Genomic DNA, 20405 nt, shown 5'->3' on the forward strand with positions numbered 1-20405 from the left:
GACACACATTCATTGGTGTCAAATTCCAACTCATGACAGAAGCTCAAGATATCAAGGTGAGGCTCTGGGCTAGTGTTGTATGTGTATGTGTCTGTGTGTATCTGTGTGTGTTTTTATCTGTGTGCTGCTGTGAGCGTGTACGGATCCATATCCTGCCATCCATCCATTGTAGATGTGTGCATGTGTGCACATAAGTAGGATCATTACAGTCTGCTTTAGTCACAGTGCGCAAACCACTGCTGTGTAAACAAGCACAAAAGTGTGTTTTCACACTGTATGTGTACAGATACACACACACATGCCCATCCTTATAAAAAAACGCACAGCCGGGGTAGCGAGCATGATGCCTCAACCCCAATCGCACACAACCAGCGCTGTCACACACATGTCAAATACATCAGGCTACTCAGAAATTCCACAGAAAAAAAGAAAGACAAGAAGTTACCGGAGCCCTCTGAAGCAGATGGAGTCTCACAGTATCAGAGGGCTGCTGTGTCTGTCTTCCTGTCTCTGTGTCTGCACCTGATTCTGGAAGGAAAACCACGAGGCGCAACAGAAAAAAAAGGTCTGCGTTTCCACTCAGACCCAAGAAACGAGATTACCAATCCCATAATAACACGCATGCTTCACGGTAGCCGTGCCAACCGTCTGCACTGAGTGATATATCTGATGCTTTTTTCTTTTTTTTTTCTTTTTTAATCTCTCTCTTCCTTGATGGGATTATTCCCTCAGCCGGACTGTTTATCACAGAAAAACATATTAGGTAGAATAGAACTCAATTGGTTTGCTTTGATCTTGGCCTATAAGAGATATCAAACTGTGTGTACCATATATTTATTAATTTCATTTATTCCCCATCTGTGACACTTCAGCGGACACTTTCTTCAAAGCGTTCTTCGCAGAGTAGATTAATGTCCGGCGCTTAGCATCAATAGCTCAAAATAGCCAGATAACTCCGCTGCTGCAGGGATAAAAACACTTCCAGTCTCACTTGTGTCTGCCCCAGAAGGAGGCTGAAGGAGGACACAAGTCCCACTGGTCTTGTGTAGATTTGGCTGATGCATCATAGGCTGCACATAAAAGCTTCAATGCAGAGTAAGCCCTGAACATGGCTTGATAAGTACAAGTGTCCCATCCCATGTGGTGGCGCTTGTGCTTTCCAGTGCATTTTTATGGTGGGCCATGTCAAATAAATTCTTAGGAAAATATTCTTTCCATCTTGGCTGATATCTATGTTTTCTTCTTATTCTTACGCCAACATGTTCTCTCTCCAAACTTGTCAAAAACAGCAGTTTGGTCAGCGGCCCTACACTTCGAGCTAGGATGCTCTACATACCGCTCTAGTGTCATTTTTGCATGTGCAGGGCTCCGCAGTCAAGTTAGCAACAATAAATATGCAACATCTGGTTAGACCTTCAAGATAAAGCTTGCTGAGAACAACAATACACACATGGATAACGTTGTGAGGTTTAGGTAGCCAAACTACTCAGTTAGGTTCAGGAAAAGATCATGGTTTGGGTTAAAATAAACGGACGTACATTAGTTAAGGGTTAGGGTTAGCGTCACAGTTTGAAGCTGCCATATTTGACCCGTTGGGAGTGACAATGGGCTGGATTACACACCAAAATGTGAGGCAAGAAGCACTGTGCGCCATTTTTTCTTCAAGGCCTTCAAGAAAGCCGTAGATCTCAGGCCTTGTGCAGCCCCAGATGACGTGATGAGAGTTAGCTCTGTAATAGAGCTCCGTGTTTAAATAGCAAGCTATTGGTGCTTGTGTGACACCCATTTCAGAACTGGTCCTCCTCTGTTAAAGTGATGGTGAATCAACAGTTTTGACAAGTCGGCTGTAAAACGTTGGACTCAAACAGACAGGCTGCCCACGTACATCAAAGCGCTTCCGCCCCGGTCGATTTGGCACAGGATCGGAGAATGTAGGGAGCTTGTGTGAAGCAACAGAGGGCACAGGCAAGGGCCGGGAGCGCCTGCCCCACCAGAACATTGGCGTTTGCATGTGTGATTCACAGAAAGACATAAAGTCTGTAGGAAGCAGGAATTCAGCTTAGAGCATAGAAATAACTGAAGAACAAGCATGCACATGGGGAGGAATCGAAAAAAACACTTGCTTCAAACCCAAAGCTCAGCGGCTAACAGCAGTCACGTGTGCCATGAAGGTCTCTATAGTTCGAGGTCTACCTCATCTTCAGAGTATGCCACTAACTTGAACTACGATGAGATAACACAGCACCTAGGTGCCACCACACACAAGTACCTACACAAGAACGCACACACACAACCACATGTGCAGAGGTTCCACTTGTGTTACAGCGCCTCTTGTTGCAGGGTTTCATCACGTACCACTTTTCATCTCTCTCTTTTTTTTTTCTTTTTTCTTTTTTTTTTTTTCCAAAATGCAGCTAAAAATATATCCACCCTACCTAATACACAACCTGAAAAACAACAGCTCCGGCACTGGTTATAACGTCAGAAATGACCTTTTTCACAGATTATGCAGCTTCATTTCATCCTCGTCACACTCAAAAAAAAAACATTCAGGGAAAAAATTAACCACTTCTGACTTCTGACATTTTGTTTACAGCCACTGGTGGCATTCATTTATTTTAAGAACAGCAGCTATAAGTTTGGTGACTCAGTATGAAAGCTAACTGGGCAATGGCTAACTGGAATGTGTGGGAGCTGACCTCAGAGCTTGGTAATGTGTAACCCCATGTCTCCTGCTCAGGACCAATCCATGAATATGAATAGGACTATGAGACACGGAGGTCAGTCAGGAGGATGTTGCTAGAAACGCCTAGATATTGTCCTTCAGCTACTTTCCATTGGATATCAATTGTTTTCTGGATAATCTGTATTATCCTGAGCTGTAATTCCATATTCAATTTGGCATGTAGGTCGAAGCTACATTCGCAAATCGTGTTTAATGCAAGGTCGTCCATCCAAGTTCATGCAAACAATATGGATCAGATGCTTACGTCTCATATTAAGAACATAATCCTCCACATGCTTCTCCTATAGACACATGTGCACACACATATCAAGGTTTGGATCATATTCCACTCTTGAAAATCAGGAACTTTTTTTCTTTTTCATTAACTTTGGAAACAAAGAAAGAAAAAAACCCACCCAGAAATGAATGCTATGCCATGAAACTTTGCTTTTTGTTTTTTTTTTTTCCAAAACAATGAAGCGAACATTGTGTATATATCGACAGACACGTTCAGCATGTGTTCAGTGGGGGTCCACAGGTGGGGTAAGTGATGACAAATGGCAGACAGGCCGGCTCTGGCCCGTTAATTGTTGTTGGAGGCTGAGGGCCACGTTGTTCATTTCACCTCGCGACAGGTCGGCGGGGGACGTGATCATTAATATTAGAACATTTCCATCCATCTACCTGAACAAGAGGCCAGTCATTTAAACGGCTGGCGCTGGGTAGACCTTTCACGCCCTGTTTATAACACTGATCTAAGCACATTACCAGAGCTGCGGGGGACCACTGCCAGTCATCAATTAGATTCACACACATACACACACATACACACACACGCACGCACACACACACACACACACACACACACACACAATGTGACCACCTTTATTGGCGCCCAGTCACATTTGAGAAATGTCACACGTGTGAGATAAGGCACACTAACAAACACCTGGTGTGCCATTTTAACTAAACATCAAAAGTCCTGTCCAATTCGCTCTGTGAGCCACGTGTACACACACACACACACACACACACACACACACACACACACACACAGACTTAAAGCTACTCCTCCAGGCATCCCAGGGTACGTGTGATTCTGTCAGGTGGACAGTATATGTGCACGCATGTGAGAGAGAGAGAGAGAAAAAGTAGTGGGCCTCATCTGTTTTTTGAACCCTCCATCTCTCTCACTGCACCTGACAGGCTTACAGAGAGACCCAGGTTTCCAGATCAATCATTCAAAAGTATTTATAAATGCACAAAGCCAGACGCAGACAGGTTGGCACATTGCCACTCTGTTTAAGTGCTTTTCAATGTGTCTGTGGTGTCAACATCTATTTCACACTTATCTACACCTCAAAGGGGGGAAAAAGATGTTTCTGTGACCTTTAGCAAGTGTCAAATGTGGAGAGGAGAAGAGAGGGAGAGAAGAGAAAGAGAGATGGGGGCGATTTAAGAGATCTGTCCATGTATGCCTTACATAACCTTTTTATTTATCCGGAAGAGATTGGCCGAGCGTGCTCTTTATCAGAAAAATACTCGCGGCTTCACACACACATACAATTTGACACATGGAGCTGCACGCCACATCTGAGGATTTCTGGAGGACAGTAAAAAGTTTCTTCGGCAGAGGATCTGGGGGTTAAACAGCTTGTTCAAGGCCACGTTGAGCTTTACACCCGGCGCAGGATTCGAACCAGCAGCCTTTGTCATCACAACAGCTGTGTGAACTCTTGGCTACCGCCTCCAATATGCAAGGGGCGTGAGCCATTTTGCCTTAATTGTTAGTTTGCGGCCGGGCCATAACGTTTCCATTAAGATTATGTCGATAGAGAAAAGCTTTTTAGTTTTCACCTTCAAATTACAACATGCTTTCATGAGGTCAGCTGTTTTCCATGTGGAATGGCCAGTTTTAATGCAGACGCAGTCCCTTGGTATTCAGACAGGGTCCGGTACAGTGGGGGGAAAGTCAGGGGAAAGAGTGAGAAAATGAGGGAGGGAGAGGGATGGAGGGAGGAAAGAGACGAGAGGAAGGGGAGCGTTGATTGAAAGACTGTGATTAGCAGTTTTCAGCGGGGCACCAGGGCCACCGAGTTGTTCTAACAGGGTTGTCGCGTCTCGAGGTGCAGTCAAGGAGAAGTCAGTGCTTTAGAAAGCTCCCTCAATTTCTCCATTTCCCCCTCCCTCCCTCCCTCGTTCGCTCTCACCACCCAGCCGCACTTTTCCTGCCCCTCCAAAAAAATCAATATGGCTGTGCAAAGTGCAGTTTGGCCCAGAGGGAGAGGCGGCTAGCTGTAGGGGCTGGATGCGGAGCTTAAAGGGAGGACAAGAGGCGTCCTCCAGGCCTGTCCCACAGGCAGTGTCAAGGACAGACCTGAGGACCAAAGGACCGAGGCCACCAGATCGCCCTTCCCCTCTGCATCTCGCCTTCTCTCTCTCTGCTGTCTGGGCTCGGCCGGCTCAGCGGGGCAGAGGAGATCGATAAGCAGGTGGTGCGTTTAAAATCCCCAGCTCCAGAGGCTGACGTTACGCTCCTCAGAGCCCAGCAGACCGGCACATCGCTCAGGGCAGGGAAGCCGGACGGACGGACGAGTGGGTGTCGCAGCTCGTCATTGAAAGGTTTGTGATTTGTGACAATAAACAATTCAATAGCACTTAGCCATACACAGTGTCTGAGGGGTGTAGAGGCAGGCCCGTCCACACACACACTGCCATTGTGTCAAGATGTCACAGATCAGTAGCACTCTGGTAGGTCAGGCAGCAATGCAGTAGCACGCCCTGGTACTGTACCTCACTATAAGGCGGTAGTACCTGTGCTGCAGCAGCTATAGACTAAAGCATCAAAAAAGAGGCAAAACTGGCATGTACTATCATTGTCAACAGCAGCGTTCCTCATTTCCATACAGTGGGCTTGACGAAGAAGTGCACACATGATGTGGATGAAGCGCGCATGGAGGATTTCAGTCCTGCCGCGTGTCTCCGTGTGTGACTGACTGATCACAGTCGAAGTGGCTTGTGTCTCTAATCCAGTACCACTGTTAGACAGTGCAAAGACCCAGCTCTGTGTACCGCGGCACTGGTTGATCAAACCCATCAAGTGACAAGCAACCTCTTCAAATGACGATGATTTCCCAGCTCTGTGTCCTTTCAGCTCCACATTAGATCATCTTCTGACACCACCGAGTCTGGTACTTCATCTGGGATAAAGATGATGTGCAATCCGACCGGAGGGGCTGGGAGTCAAGGGTAAGCGAGGGGCTAAGGCAGGGGTACTGCGCAGGATTGGCTGACAGCTGTGACAATTATCATGTGGTATATTATAACCTTATGCTAAACATAAGATTTGATAAAGTATGTTGCTTGACAAAACACTTCAAGGATATTTTACCATCAATTCAGCTGTATGTCACATTCACCCACTTTGTCGGGGGAAGGAACCCAGAGGATCACACTACATGTGAAAAATAGAGAGGCTCCTGTCGGCTTCAATTTCACCAAGAGGAGTTGCTTGTCCATCAAAACGCACTTTACTTTTCTCCAATCAACTACATCACATTTCTTCTAGAGACAACTAGACAGACAGCCTCTTGAATTATTTGCTGAGACCTATTTGTTGAAACTGATTTTTGAATATGGGAGCATTAACAAGCCAGAGCTGCGGCCTAAATCTAAATGCTGACAATCACCTAAGCCATTAGAAAAACATATGGGGCCAAACAGATGTGGACTGAACATCTAGGACAGGTCTAATTCCATCTCATGTAGTCTTTGACCCAGATAAACTGGCTTTATGATGTGACCTGAGATTAATGATGAATTAAGGGCCGAATATCATTTGTGACTGTTTACAAGACCCTCAGCCTGTCTTCCTGGAATCCTGAGGCAGATAAGTTTGCTATAATGGCATTAGCCAAATCCTGAAGTATAGCAGACGGCACTTGTCTTGCTTGAGAAGCCACCTCATTTCTTTATTTATTTTTCCTTCACTCATTCTGAACAAAGGAAAATATTCTACCAGGAATTGAATAGCTTAATCCTCTTTTCACTCTTCCCAGTAGCTTGAATGGTGACAGATTAACATCCTGGAGGTTTACAAACCCAGCCATTTGAAAATGTAATTGCTGGTGCCACACCAGCATGCATGTGTTTAAGTTGAGGGTTAATATTAAAGCTTAAAAAACACACGTGCACTCAAGTAAGAGGGGGATGTGGCCAGGTTGGGCCAGACCCAAGACACTTATGCCTGGGCAGGATGGACCGTTTTGTCACGCACGTACTGTATCAGGGAGTTGCAAACTGTCCCCAAACCTCGCTGGGCGCCATAGTTACTGTTCACTTCTGCTAATTATTACAGCCAATCAGAGGGGTTAACGGGGCGGAGCCCGGCCAGACCATGTTCTGGGGCATTTAACAGCTGGCAGGAACGGAGGTGAATGCATTACACACTGCCCTCATCCAATAAAAATAAAACACCCTGACATCTGAGGTGTACTTAGCACAGAGGGGAGGGAGGAAGTGAGGGAGGCAAGAAAGGAGGGAGGAAGAGAGGGAGGGGAAGAGGAGCCTGGGGTGGGGTGAAGGGGAGAGAGCATCTGATAACATGATGTCCAAGTGCCACCTAGTGACAACTTTCCAGCTTCTCTGGTCCTTAAGGCTCCAGAGCATCAGGGTTGGGGGTGGTGGACAGATGAAGCGACCCAGGACGGAGGGTTTCGATGTCAACACACATCATCTCTTGTTTGGAGGACATCATAGAGAGCGCCGAGCACTTCAAGTCAAATTTCAACATGTGCTAAAATGATGTCATTCAAAAATGATTTCAATCACTTTGCATCTTGTCTCCAAATTTCTACCAAGTAAAAACTCAAAAGCTTCTTCCAGTGAGCCCGCTGTCTGCTCAGTTGGGGGAGCGGGCCTGTAACGTTGCACTGGTATGTTGGTGGCCCTGGGCTCCTAGGTCCCCTCCCCTCATTAACCCAGGTATAAATCACACTCTGCCAGCGCCCAGAGGTGAGAGGGATGAGAGTGGAGGTGAGCTTGAAATAATGCTTATGTCACGGCGGGTCAGCCCTCCATTATGGCCGTTTCAAAAACTATTAATCTTGCTTGTAGTCAGTGGCCTAGAAATAATTACTTCATCTAACCCATGTAATACAGCATGACCAGCAGTCGAGCCTGGTCAATTTGAGGCTGGGGAGGCAGGATGGTGGGATAGGAGAGAGGGGGAGTGAGCAAGACAGAGGGGAGAGCCACAAATTACCCGGCCCTGTCTCCTGCTACTGGGTGAATGATGTCCTGCTCACTTCAGCGGTGGCCTTTTACACCCGCAACACTGATTTAGATAGATACACACACACACACACACACGCACACACTCTGAAAGGCAGATCATATACAAGCACACATATGTACGCACATTAATCCATCACACAAATCACATTATTTTAAACAAGGGTTCAAAACCTTTTCAGCATCAGATGTCAAAAACCCTCCAGTGATAACACAGAATTCAACCTGTTTCAGTTAGCATGCAGTGCTGACCCTGAAAAATCACACCATCCACTGGCTTCCACTGAACACTGCGCAACACATTATAAAATTGATCAACACGTTGTTTTTATTTTCTATTTAAATCCCCTAATCATTCAAATTAATTTGATATGTTAAGGTATGCCACCTGCTATCCAAGCTAAGTGAACGCTGCATCTAATTTTGTCATTTTAAGGGAGAGCAAATCAAAAGCAAGACATGCAATTCAAAATTCTATTTGTTAAAATTATCCTGCAAATATATAAAAAAAATTATATATATACATTATTTATGAAGCAAGTTTGAAAGCCATGATATCACACACAGCCATTGTGAACTGAGGGTAAACAAGGAGTTATACTGCAAACTCAGCCTCCACCAACGTCACAGGAAGTATGTATGGAGTGACATAAATAAATGCAGCCCTCCAGTGGCTGTCACAGCTGGCATTGCAGGTGCAAATTTAATTAGTCAAGGTGAAGTCTCCCTTGTTGTCGGAGAAGGGGGGGGTCCTCGCCATGCGCGACTGTAAACACGCGCTATATCCTAATCAGGTGTCACCGCAGCGTTTGATCAGCCCGCGAAAACTTGTCACGAATCCCCGGCAGAGAGTGGGCCGAGGGGGAGAACAAAGGAAAAGAGCTGTCATGAGAGAACAGGGAGGTGGTGGTGATGGCAGTGGTGGTGGATGAAGAGAGTTTGCCCATTAGCAGTCTCTGTCGCCTATCTCTCTCCCACTCCCCTTAACGTCTCTCCTCCTCTTGTTTTCTTTCTGTATGAGGCTACCTACAGTACACACCTAACCGTATCCCGTCACAGCTCCATGTCTGCACTTCCACTTTGAGTAAATCTCAACCGCAGCTGTCACACCCGTGCTTCACAACCACCAACAAAGCTTCCAAGAAGAAATACCCTAAAGTAGTACACTACTTTTGTTTGCCTCCCAAAAAACACACACACACGTACAGAGATACAAGCTGCGCTCGTTTTGTTTTTATCAAGCACCGTTCGAAGTTGTAGGGTCCTCCTAAAAAGCCTGGAGAACTCAAGGCAGACATGCTGTTCTCCTACCGCCCAGCACCTCCAGGCTGCACGGAGGCAGTGCAGGAACACACACGCCATTAGATACTGTTTACCTTTCAGTTTGGGTGATATTGAATACATTAGCCGATTGAACCTCATAAGAAACACAGCCGAGTGACAAGGCCCAATCGTCTTTGCGACTACCATGGTAACTGAGATTACAGGCTAACAAAGAGCAGACAGGGGGAAAAAATATTTAAAACCCGAATAGCGATACATAAATTAATTAAAGGACAAAAAAACAAGTGGAGAATTAAAGTTGGAACATCTGTCAGCGACTTAGCTTCCCAACGTAATACCAGTGTTAGAACATTTATACCCTTGAAGTTAATGATCCCCTCTTTAATTGACAGTCAAGGAAAAGTGGCTGCGGCAGCATCCTGCCGAGACGCCGATAAGAGGCCCCCTTCCCCCCTCCCAAAAATAAAATAAAAAAAAAACAGTTTAAAGAACCTTGGCACTAATCCCTATTGTCATCCCAGCGCAGCAGAAGGACTTACAAACACAGATAACTCCGCTGAAGCTGTCTATTTCTCAGGAGTTATGGGGACAGCCGAGCCGCTGCGCGCCTCGAATCAGTCATTCAGATTAGCCCAATCCCTCTGTGCTGTCAGTCAGCCGAGACAGTAGCCTGTCACCGCATTTACATGAGTCCATCTCATATGTGACAATGCCCCCTATATATGACAATGGCTGAGAGGAAGGGGTCCACTCGCTCGCAGATAGCAGGCAGGCAGTATGGCAGACGGGCTGTTGTTGGATTAAGCTCATGGTGTGCGCCGCGCTCATGTCTTCGCTGACACTCCGACAACAAGTTTAAGGAGTCTTAACCATTGCTGTTTTTCCATAGTGGAGACAATGTGGGAGATGTATGTCAGATGAAACACACACATACACCTACAGTGACAAACACAGATACACACACACACACACACACACAGGGATAAACTTCAAAAAACTTGGAAGTGCAGAATGAGTGCTGGATGAAAACCACCAGCTTACCTAGTGTATGTCTTCCCCAAAGTTGGCTTCAAGCATGACTTTAATCCACCTACTTCACTTAACATGATGACGCTCGAAGAATAAAAGTGGGGAAACAACAGGAAACTAAGTACATCCTATACGAAACATCTGGATCAGTCTCGAACTTGAATTAACACAGGTATGATTGAAAAGGCCAACATTAAAACAAATCTGAAAAAAGAAACCAACGAGATAAGACACAAAGTTTTGGGGTGTCACATTAATAGGGATTATTTCCCGCAGAGTATGAGTTTGTCCTTTTAAATGAGTGTGTGTGTGACGGCACCTGAGAGCGTGCAGTGTGCTGACTGCTTTTTATGCTTCTGTGGCTCACTCCACTTCAAACAGTCCCGCAACAAATGACAGTGGATGCCCCCTACATAACAAGGCCAGGGCAAGCATGACACAGGGGTTGACAACTGAACCCTCAAACTCCCTAACCCCTACCCCCGCCATGGCACATGCACACACACACACAAATAGCCCTGAAAACAGCCCTGACATGACCGCTCGGCAGCCCTTTCTAACCCCTCCTTGTGTTTTTTCTCTCTCCATCTCACTGGAGACAACCCTCAATTCAGGACCGTTTTAGCCAGGCAAGTGGATGTGACCCGCTGCCCCCCAGTCAGCCTCATCTGAATAAACAGGCAGAGGAGGGGAAATCTGCCTACATTATGATAGGGAGAGAGAAGACGGGATTCAGCCAAGGGGCTCCTTTCTTTATGCACATTTGATCAAGTGCTTGACAGCACCGGTGGATGGAATTACGGACTGTTGAGCAAAAAGTTATGGTGTGGGTTTAAGTGTGCGTGTGTGGGCGTTACTCTGTGCATGTGTGTGTGCACGGTTCAGTCTGGACAGCTGGGTTTCCGTGGCCTGACAGTGTTAAGCTTGTGACAAGCCTGCCGCACCACACCACCACAGACAAAACGCAACCCGCCCACCAGCCTTCGCAGTCCATCACTCAGGACGGCCGAGGGAAGCGCCGTGAGAAGAGGTCAGACGTGGAGGAAAGAGGGTGGGAGGAGAGAGGAGAAGAGGATGAGGAGGAAGAGGAAGGAGGGAGGGCTGGTCAGGGGTTAAGTGTAGAGAAGACAGCGATGAAAGGCAACTGTCATGCACCAGTGCTCGCCCAGGAGCACCTGTCTCGAGAAGAACATGCAAAGTGTGCCGGTCACGTCCTGACAATACCCCCACTTTTCTAAGCACACACAAGCTCTCACACACACACACACGAGCTCTCAGGAAAAAGGCTGATGCTCCACCGTTGGAAAGGCATCGCCTGTCTGACAGCATGCCAGTCAAGCTGTCATTGGCTCCTTCGCATATGCAAGGAAAAGTTAGGCTGATGAAGAAAAAACACATGGGGGGGGGGGGCTCAGAGGAAGAATCACTGAGACATGAACAGACTACCTGAAGTGAGCAGACACTTCTCAAAGACTTGATGCAGAGTAAATGCTGGAACAAGCTCTACAAAAAGCTCCACAGAAGCAAATCCAGGATAACCAGGGAAGCCTGCTCCAGACTGGAAGTTGGTGCGGTTACTAAAGTTCTCACATGTAAGCCGTTACCCAAAGCACTGTACTTCACTCCACTACATTTGTCTGACAGCTTTAGTTACTTTTCAGATCACAGGACAGCAACGCCACATACATATCATGATCTTAAAGGATGTGATGCATCGCTGTAGATTAAACAGCATATAAAGTATTTAAAATTAGCTCAACCTTAAATATCCACAGCAATAAAAAGAAACACAGACATTAGTGCAGCAGTAACATTAACATAAACATCAAATATATATTTCTATATATTTATAGCACAATGAATACTTTTACTTTTGACACTTTAAGCACATTTTGCGATACTTTTACTTCAGTAAGATATTGAATGCAGGACTTTTACTTGTAGTGGAGTATTTTCACAGTGTGGCATTAGTACTTTTACTTAAGTGCCCACTGTCTATTAGATTATTCAAGAAAACAGGGATGAGGTTAATGGCTATTTGAATGCTTTTGTCATGGCTTTTTCACAATTTAAACCATGGCAATGATGACTTATTTGTTCATTTAACATAAACAATCCTAAACCACAGTAACATAATATGTATTTTGTAATATTATTACAAAATAACATTGTTTGTTTTTACAAGTGAAAACAACCTGTGGTATTTTGTTAATGGTGGTTAGCAGAGGAGGCCAAGTCTACCTCCGCTAGCTAAGTTAACAGCAATGCAAAAACCTGGCTCTGGCTAAAGGAGGCACTTCCTATGTTCAGCCTCTACAAAGCAATACGCTAAATGCCAGGTATTTTAACACACTTTCATTGCTCACGTTTATGGAAAAGAACTTATGATGTACAAATTAACAGTTACTATTTACGGCGCCTTGTGAACCTGGTCTCCTGCAGCTTTTGTGATGAAGGGTTTTGGACTTTCCATTGAAACCAGATGTTGGGCAACAATGTAGCAGTAGGCACTTCTACTTTATTGGAAAGGTGAGTCATTACAAAGGAAAATAAATTCACAAATAAACAGCATGAAGACTGCTGCTCTGTCCTATGCAGGTGGCTTTGCACAGTCGAATCATGTTTATTGGAGTTCGCTAAAATTAGCAACAACTCGGGTAGCTAGGATGTATTCTGGGTAGCATCGATTTTGACGACGTTGTTGCTTCGAAGGCTGAGACTGAAAAAGTCTGATGTTATATTGCATGTGTAATTGTTAATCCTTCCAATATCCTCAGTGTTAAACACACTTATTGAAGATTTTTATCATTTTTCGTGCTATGTTCCCTTCGCAAAAACACCAGCAGCCTCAACACACGCTTAAACGTATAGATGCGTGTGTGCATACACATACACAATCATGGATTCAAAGACATATTGCACACACACGCACATGCACACACACAAAAACACCACCAGAATGCCAAACAAACAGAAATGGAAAATAACGACGTGCCCGGATCATAGCCTCGAGTGGCTAATGAACCCCCTGGAGGATCTAGCCTCTGTGTATGGGGTGAGAGGGTCATTCCCATGTTTATTCAGCACCAGCCCAATGAGCAACCACCATCTATTGATTGAACTGATTATTCTATGTCTCTCTTGTGACGGGACACATGCATGACAGATGAACCCTACTTGGGCAGGTCACATTCGATGTAATCTCATTGAAACTGACGGCTGATGTGGTCGGCCGGTTTGCATGATCCGCATCGCGGCCGTGTTTGCGAATACGCTGACATCTGTGGCTAATGCCTCAACACTAATATGAGGTGCTCGGCAGGGGCTGTCAGACACGTAAGCTGTCAAGTGCTGTTTGGACAATCCTTGTGACTGCTTCCATAGGAGAAAACCAACCCGGTGGTAAATGCTAAACATAGCAATAGGCCCAAGTATCGGTACTTAAAGTGGTATTTCACTAGCAGGATGTTTTTATATGGGAGAATGTTGCAAATAGTATCTCCGGTAGTGTTAGGAAATCAACGTACGCATAATTGCATGTGTGTAAGATGTGATTTGTGTTGCCTCACATCTGTGGTCTGTGGAAATACGTCTGATTTTTCCTTCAGTAGATCTTTTTCAATCATCTTGCCTCATGCCATATAGTGCTCAACCAGTCAGAGGGGATGGATGGCAGTCAATACATGGAGGAAACCTCTGCGGATGACCCTTTCAGCTACATTATGACTCACTATGGAGTCCAATCCCCAAGCCATACCAAACTGTAACATAGACTCTCTCTGTTTTACCATTTAAAAGTTTAGAAAGATCACAGGTCCTCCTCAGCACTTATGGGAGTCTGTGGCAGGCCATCTAAGCCACATACCCTGAGACAATGCAGGCGGGGCTGTAAAAGTTGATATCCTTCCAAATGCAAACCAAATGTAGACATCATGCACCTTTAAAATGTCATACGTTCAACACAGACGGCTATAAAAAAAAAAAAAAAAAGTGGCAGGAAGTGAGAGAATGACGTGTAGGATTTCTCACATTGATCATGAGAACCCTCATATGGCTGATAAGTGAATGTCCAAAATGTAGGTAAAATTAGACAATATATAAAAAAAAATGTAGACAAAAAGCACTCTTATTCCCCCAAAATGGTAAAATAAAATCAAAGTACTATTCTAAATATCTCAGGATTGCATCTCATCTCAACTTTCCAACTTTAATTCATCATCTCATTAGTTTTACTCTAATACAAGTTATGACATTCTTGTACCTTACTGAGCTGGAACATGAACGCGTAACAGTTTTAGTATGTTGGCTGAATTATTTCAAAGAGGGGCTTGACTAACCAGGCTGATCTGTAAACAACTCAGTCCAAATATATGAGCCAAAGATCAAATAGGCAAGACAAGGTAAAGACATGTAGAGGAAAAGCTCAGGAGCAGACTAATCAGCCCCCTCCAACACTCACACAGCAGATCAATGAAAGACCCGGGGCCCTGGGCCTGCACTATATTACACACCAAAACTTCATATTCATTCATTGATTTTACTTTTCAGAATAGTATATCATTGAACTCCAATGGGAGCGAAAAATAGACGAAGGGGCTGAGGTCAAGCCTCGCGTGGATGGATGTTTGCACAATATTGATGGCACACGCAGAAAGAAATGACTAAATATCTGGATCAATAGCTAGTTTCCCTAGCCACGACAGGTTGTTCCAGATGGAAATATATAAATACTTCTTTATGGCTACTGGAGTGGCCTTAACGAACAGGGCTAAATGCCCCCCTTAAGGTAAACTCTTTGATTAGCCAAGGCCAGAGGTGACAAGCGGGGTCTGCTGATGCTACAATGCCATGCTTCCAATGGGCTAAAGATACTAATGTACACATGGGCCCAGTAAAGGGGCCAAGGATATGACAGGTCACAAGCCCTGGGCAAAGTGCTGTGTGCTACCTGACCCTCCTATTCATTTGTAATGATGATGGGCCCAGGCTACACCATTCTCGGTCATGTTCAAATAATGCGGACCATCAAAAATGTAGAAAATGTACCTCAGTTTTCACGTAAAGACACTCTTCTGACTGAAGTACTCAGTCCTAGAACTGGGGGGTTCACTATAATTCTGCCTAAAGAAATAAATTTGCATGAGGAATTATGTTCGATATTAAATATGTAGAGCACTTTGTAATCAAACCGGGCCAACAACCTGGTGAAAATCTAACATCCTGCTGCTACTGATGGCACAAGAGCTGCCTGTTCTTATTTACAGCACAACACAATTACTGCGAACAACACAAAAACTCCCAGCTTCCCCAGCTCCACAGCGGCCAATGGGGCCATAAAGAGGGAGGAACCACATCATTGCCTACTCCTTAATTAAATGAAACCTGCAAGGTTCATTTGCCTCCTTTCTTTTTACACATTGAACTGGCCGGCCCACTGCTGAAGACCTCCCAGACACCATCCCTGCTTGGCCCTAAATCATGACTGGATAAACGGCCCGGTGGGTCCCTGCTGGACACACAGTGGCCGCCCAGTGGCAAGGCCAGAGCGGGGCACGCGGTGGATCGACACCTAGCCAGCGATAAGTAATTCTGTAGAGGATTAGCAGCATGATAGCCTGATCAATACTGTGTGCTCAGGCCATTAGGAATGCAGCGAGGAAATGACCCCCTCCGGTAATAAAGCAGGGCATCTGGGTTCTCCTTCATTTGCCAGCTCCATTAGTGTAATGGCATCATTATCTGCCACAGCCGTATTTTTCTGAGGCCTGGCGTTTCCACAGCTCGACCGGCGGGGGTCTGATGGAGCTGCGAGAGCCCCCATGCCGAGTGTTCCCCTTTCTACCATTCTACACGGGGCCTCGGTGTAAATCTAGCTCTGCTGGAGCTTATGTGCTACCCTGCCTTAGGTATCCATGCCCATGTTTTATGTCAGCACCCAACACTATTTCTCCATTATTGGCTCATTAATAGAGCAAGCAGCATGTAGCTTGGGTTAAAAGGGAGAAAAAGATGGCCGGCAGAGCGCAAAGCTGCTGAATGTGCTGAATCTGACACCCCCCTCTTGCTAAAACACCAGGCCTGACATGACAGGACGTCGGCATTAGTCGCCATAAATCGTTTCCTTTACACTAATTCACCAGCTAACATTTTGTGTGGGAGAATTGATTAACCATGTCTGGATGTGTGGCCACATAATCAGCTTTTACCTCGGTAGTTGTTAATTTAACAGAATTGCCAAGGGAAACACAAACCATTTTAATGAGTGTTCAGAAATTAAATACCCTAAACAGCTTGCACTAGATGCCACAACCAGAGCAAACCAATGAGGCTGATCTAAGCAATGGGCCAGGCTGAGCCCAGGACCTCACAACATCTGGTGACCCTGTGTGATCATTACTTAGCCTGCAGCTCTCTCTTTCTCTCTCACTCACTCACACACACACACACACACACACACACACACACACACACACACACACTCACAGTTCCTGTTTCGACACAGCACTTTATACTTGTCATCACTGTCCAAATGGTGAGCTTGCATCAAAGACAGCCTTAGAACATCAGGTTAAGGGACGGGGCCAGCGCTGTTTTCACACTTGCCAAGGCATGTGTGGAAATTCATCTTGTGATGACAATCCTGATAAAACATACTGAAATATTTTCAGCTGAATGTTGCTATGGGGAGGAAATTCATGGAAATATAGCTACTTCAGAACCTAAAGCAATGCATACAGGCACAAGCAGTCTGCATTTTTTGTAGGTGTGGGCCAGCGGTTAGTGTGCCAACAATGTCTGAGGGATCAGGCCTCTAGTGGAAGTTTAAAAAAAAGCAGTTATTTCAGATTTTGAAATCTAAACGATGTGAATTAATGTGGATGAGGTGTGATGAATCCTCCCTGGGTAGTATAAAGATATATTTTTATACATAGGCTAAGACATCCCACCACCTGTCGGTAAACTATACCGAGTTGCTGTGGTGGGTTTTTCTCAGGAGATTGTGTGTATTCATTTGGTACTAATGGTGCTTGCATTCCCTCACTCAGAATGACAGCGGGCCCATCATGGCACATCTCTCACTTTGTGCAGCACTGCAAACAAGCTCACTCACTGAATAAGACAACCATCGTATCCAAGTTATTAGTTATCATGATAACTGTATCGTTATACAACTGCTGATATTATAAAAAGTGGCCAAAATGCATGCAGCTCCTTTCTTGGCTGCTCTGCAGTCATACAGTCATTCTGCAATTACAATTCCTCTTGCTCATCCTTTTATTTATCTAAAGAGAAAGGAAGCTAAGCCATTAGGTCTGCACAGTGCTGCCTGACTGCCTGAGGGCCAGCTGGAATGAGTTCTCTCTCTGAGCCGCTCATCTGGCCGCCATGGCTGCTTTCATAAACAGGAGGAACCACGTCCTACATAGTTTCACTGCTGTCTAACATGATCCAAACACATGTGCCACGGCAGACTGCGTCCAAGCCAGGAGATAAGAGGAGAAGCAGACAGAGAGGCAGACAGACAGACAGTATGACTATGGGCGAAACACAACCCAGCATGCCTCGGGCAAAGCAGAGCCCTTTCCTTCCTCTCCTTTAATATAATCTCAACAAACAACAAAGTTACGGTTATACAGCATGCAAAAGCCTGTTTAAGCCCGGGTCAGCACGAAACACAGCTCAGCACACACAACAGTTGGTCATCACAGCTTCCAGACACACCTCTGCATCTCTGTTTGCAGCACGTGGACATAATCCTGCACACATCTGAAGTGAGGTGTGTGCAGGATTATTCTTTTCTTATGCCTGAACAGGATCTACAGCTGGCACGTTAACAGAGGGTAATGTTTAAGACCAGTTCTCACAGCATTAGCCAATCAGCTATCATTTGTTCAGTTCATCAGAGCTGCAGTAATTATCCACTGTATCTACAGTGAAGCCAGCTGCAGACTGATGGCCTGGCACCTTGCCAAACCTGAGACACACTAACTTTACCATTTGTCTTTACTGACTGCACTGACCTCTTCCTGATGCTACTACACAAGAAACCATTGATTCTTTGTTCATTCTTCACATCACACTGACATCCCAAACTGAGCCTTGGCGGTGCCTTTTGTTTGTTTGTTTTTAATCCATGTGAATAACTCCCTATAGCATGCTTATGGTTTGCACTAGTCTCACAAACATCCTATAGACTGTAACTCACACCGTGTATCACACTTGATATGGGATGTCGCTAAAACGTCATTCTGCAAGCGACGGCTTCTTATCAGCAGTGTATTTACGTGATAAAGCGCCGTTTTAATGCAACTGTAATTCTTCATTGTGGTAGACTGGGGGGAAAAATGGAAAACACAATAAAGGAAACAGGCAAGGTGAGGTATGCGCTGACATCCGCGGCTTTGTAGCCTTCAAAATGCAGCCAGCAGCATCACATAAGGAGCATTAGATATTCAACGAGCGACAGGGCTCAGAAATATGCCAGACCTAACGGAGAAAAACGCTATCAATACCTTTCTTCTCTTCTCCCCCTCACTGTCACCCGATCTTTTCATGTTCCTGGAGTTGTGTTTACACTGCCTCGCTTTCATTAGGGGCGACGTTGGTTGTTGTAGTACACGAACAAACGGAGCCTAAATCTGTTCTTATGTTATAAAGGGCACATGCGAGCCCAGCCGATCGTCATATGTCAGTCAGAGTCCAGTCGACATATTATCTGTCTAAAGTGGCTTTTTGTGGAGAGATTCTTCAAGGAGACGCGAACAGCGTAGCAAGAAGAACTACAGATCCCACAATGAACGTGCGCTCGTGGCGGAAGTAGCATCAGCACGCTCTCGATGCTGCACTGCGCAGCTGCGGCGTAGGTACTGATCTACAAACTGAACAGATATACGCGGCAACCGTGGTTTTAAATCAGTGATTGACGTATGTAAAGCAGATATGGAAAAGCAGAAGCAACTATTAATGAACACTAGCATTATTTTACTATTATTGTTATTATTTGTTGTTGTTGTTGTTGTTGTTGTTGTTGTTGTTGTTGTTGTTGTTGTTGTTGTTGCTGCTGCTGCTGCTGCTGCTGCAGTACTGCAGTACTGCAGTTCAGCAATAATTTGAAAGCTTGCTTTTTGAGGAACAGGATTTTAAAAAATGATAAGTATTTTCCTCAAAATATCCTCGTCATGGATATTCCATCTGCTTCCCCCTTTTTGTAAATCAAAAGCTGTGTCACTTTCATCTCAGACTATGTGTAAAAATAGCAATCATGCTTTGAACGTGCTCCAGTTCAAGTCCCGCCAACCTCTTTTCAACTTTTTGCATGCATCTCAAATCCAGGTGTTTCTGCGCCGGTGTGGGCTTCAACTGCGTCAGCCCTTTTCAACTCACGTAAACGTGCAGGGCTCATGCGGCTGCCTTTATGTATCACCCACAGTTGGAGTACCCTCCAAGAGTTCATCCAGATTGCTCGTAACGTGTTTTGAATAGTGCTGAAATGTGTTCTGGCCATTGTTCCTATCAAAGCACATGTGAAATACATGAGAGGGTTTCACGGATGGAGCAGGCGGTGGTGCTGGGAGGGCGGTGCAGAGGCGGATTGCAGGGGTCTGAAACACCTGTTACATATTACCATTACAGACTTTGATCAGTGTCTTCATTAGTTTCCTTTGTAATCTCTTTTCTTTTATGGTAGAGCTGACCCAAGTGAGCCGGGTACATTGATTTAACACACATGTTTCTTTCACCTGTCTTGTAAAATGCTCAAAAGCTCTCCCACTTTCAAAGATGCCGGTGTCTCTGGCATCCCTTACTAATAAATGGAGGGGGTTCTTTTGATTCCTATTTATAACCTACATTTCCTCTCCTCTGTCCTGGCCGTCCAATGGGAGAATGTTTGAAAAATATCCTTGGAATCACTTTGTGAAAACTAGATCCATGTGCATGCATATATATGTTTTTTCACATTAACATATGTCAGCCTATAGTGCCTTTTGAGAGCTACTATCGTGGAAAAATCTTAAGAAGTTGTAAATAATTTCTTTTTTTTATCCTATAATGTCAAAATCTTGCTTCATCCAAC

The 20405-nt window shown here is 45.1% G+C and overlaps 1 protein-coding gene across 1 annotated transcript in view; it reads right to left on the bottom strand.

The window, feature by feature from the left end:
* fto (FTO alpha-ketoglutarate dependent dioxygenase) overlaps nucleotides 1-19057 on the bottom strand; it is a 117273-nt gene extending 98216 nt beyond the window's left edge. Inside the window, exon 1 of the mRNA XM_070958856.1 lies at nucleotides 18844-19057. Within this exon, the coding sequence (XP_070814957.1) occupies nucleotides 18844-18921 (78 nt within the window). The 5' untranslated portion in view covers nucleotides 18922-19057. The remainder of the gene's footprint in view (nucleotides 1-18843) is intronic.
* Between the last annotated feature and the right edge of the window lie 1348 nt (nucleotides 19058-20405).

This window comes from Chaetodon trifascialis, chromosome 1 (genome assembly GCF_039877785.1).
Source record: "Chaetodon trifascialis isolate fChaTrf1 chromosome 1, fChaTrf1.hap1, whole genome shotgun sequence".
In the NCBI taxonomy this organism is placed as follows: Eukaryota; Metazoa; Chordata; class Actinopteri; order Chaetodontiformes; family Chaetodontidae; genus Chaetodon; species Chaetodon trifascialis.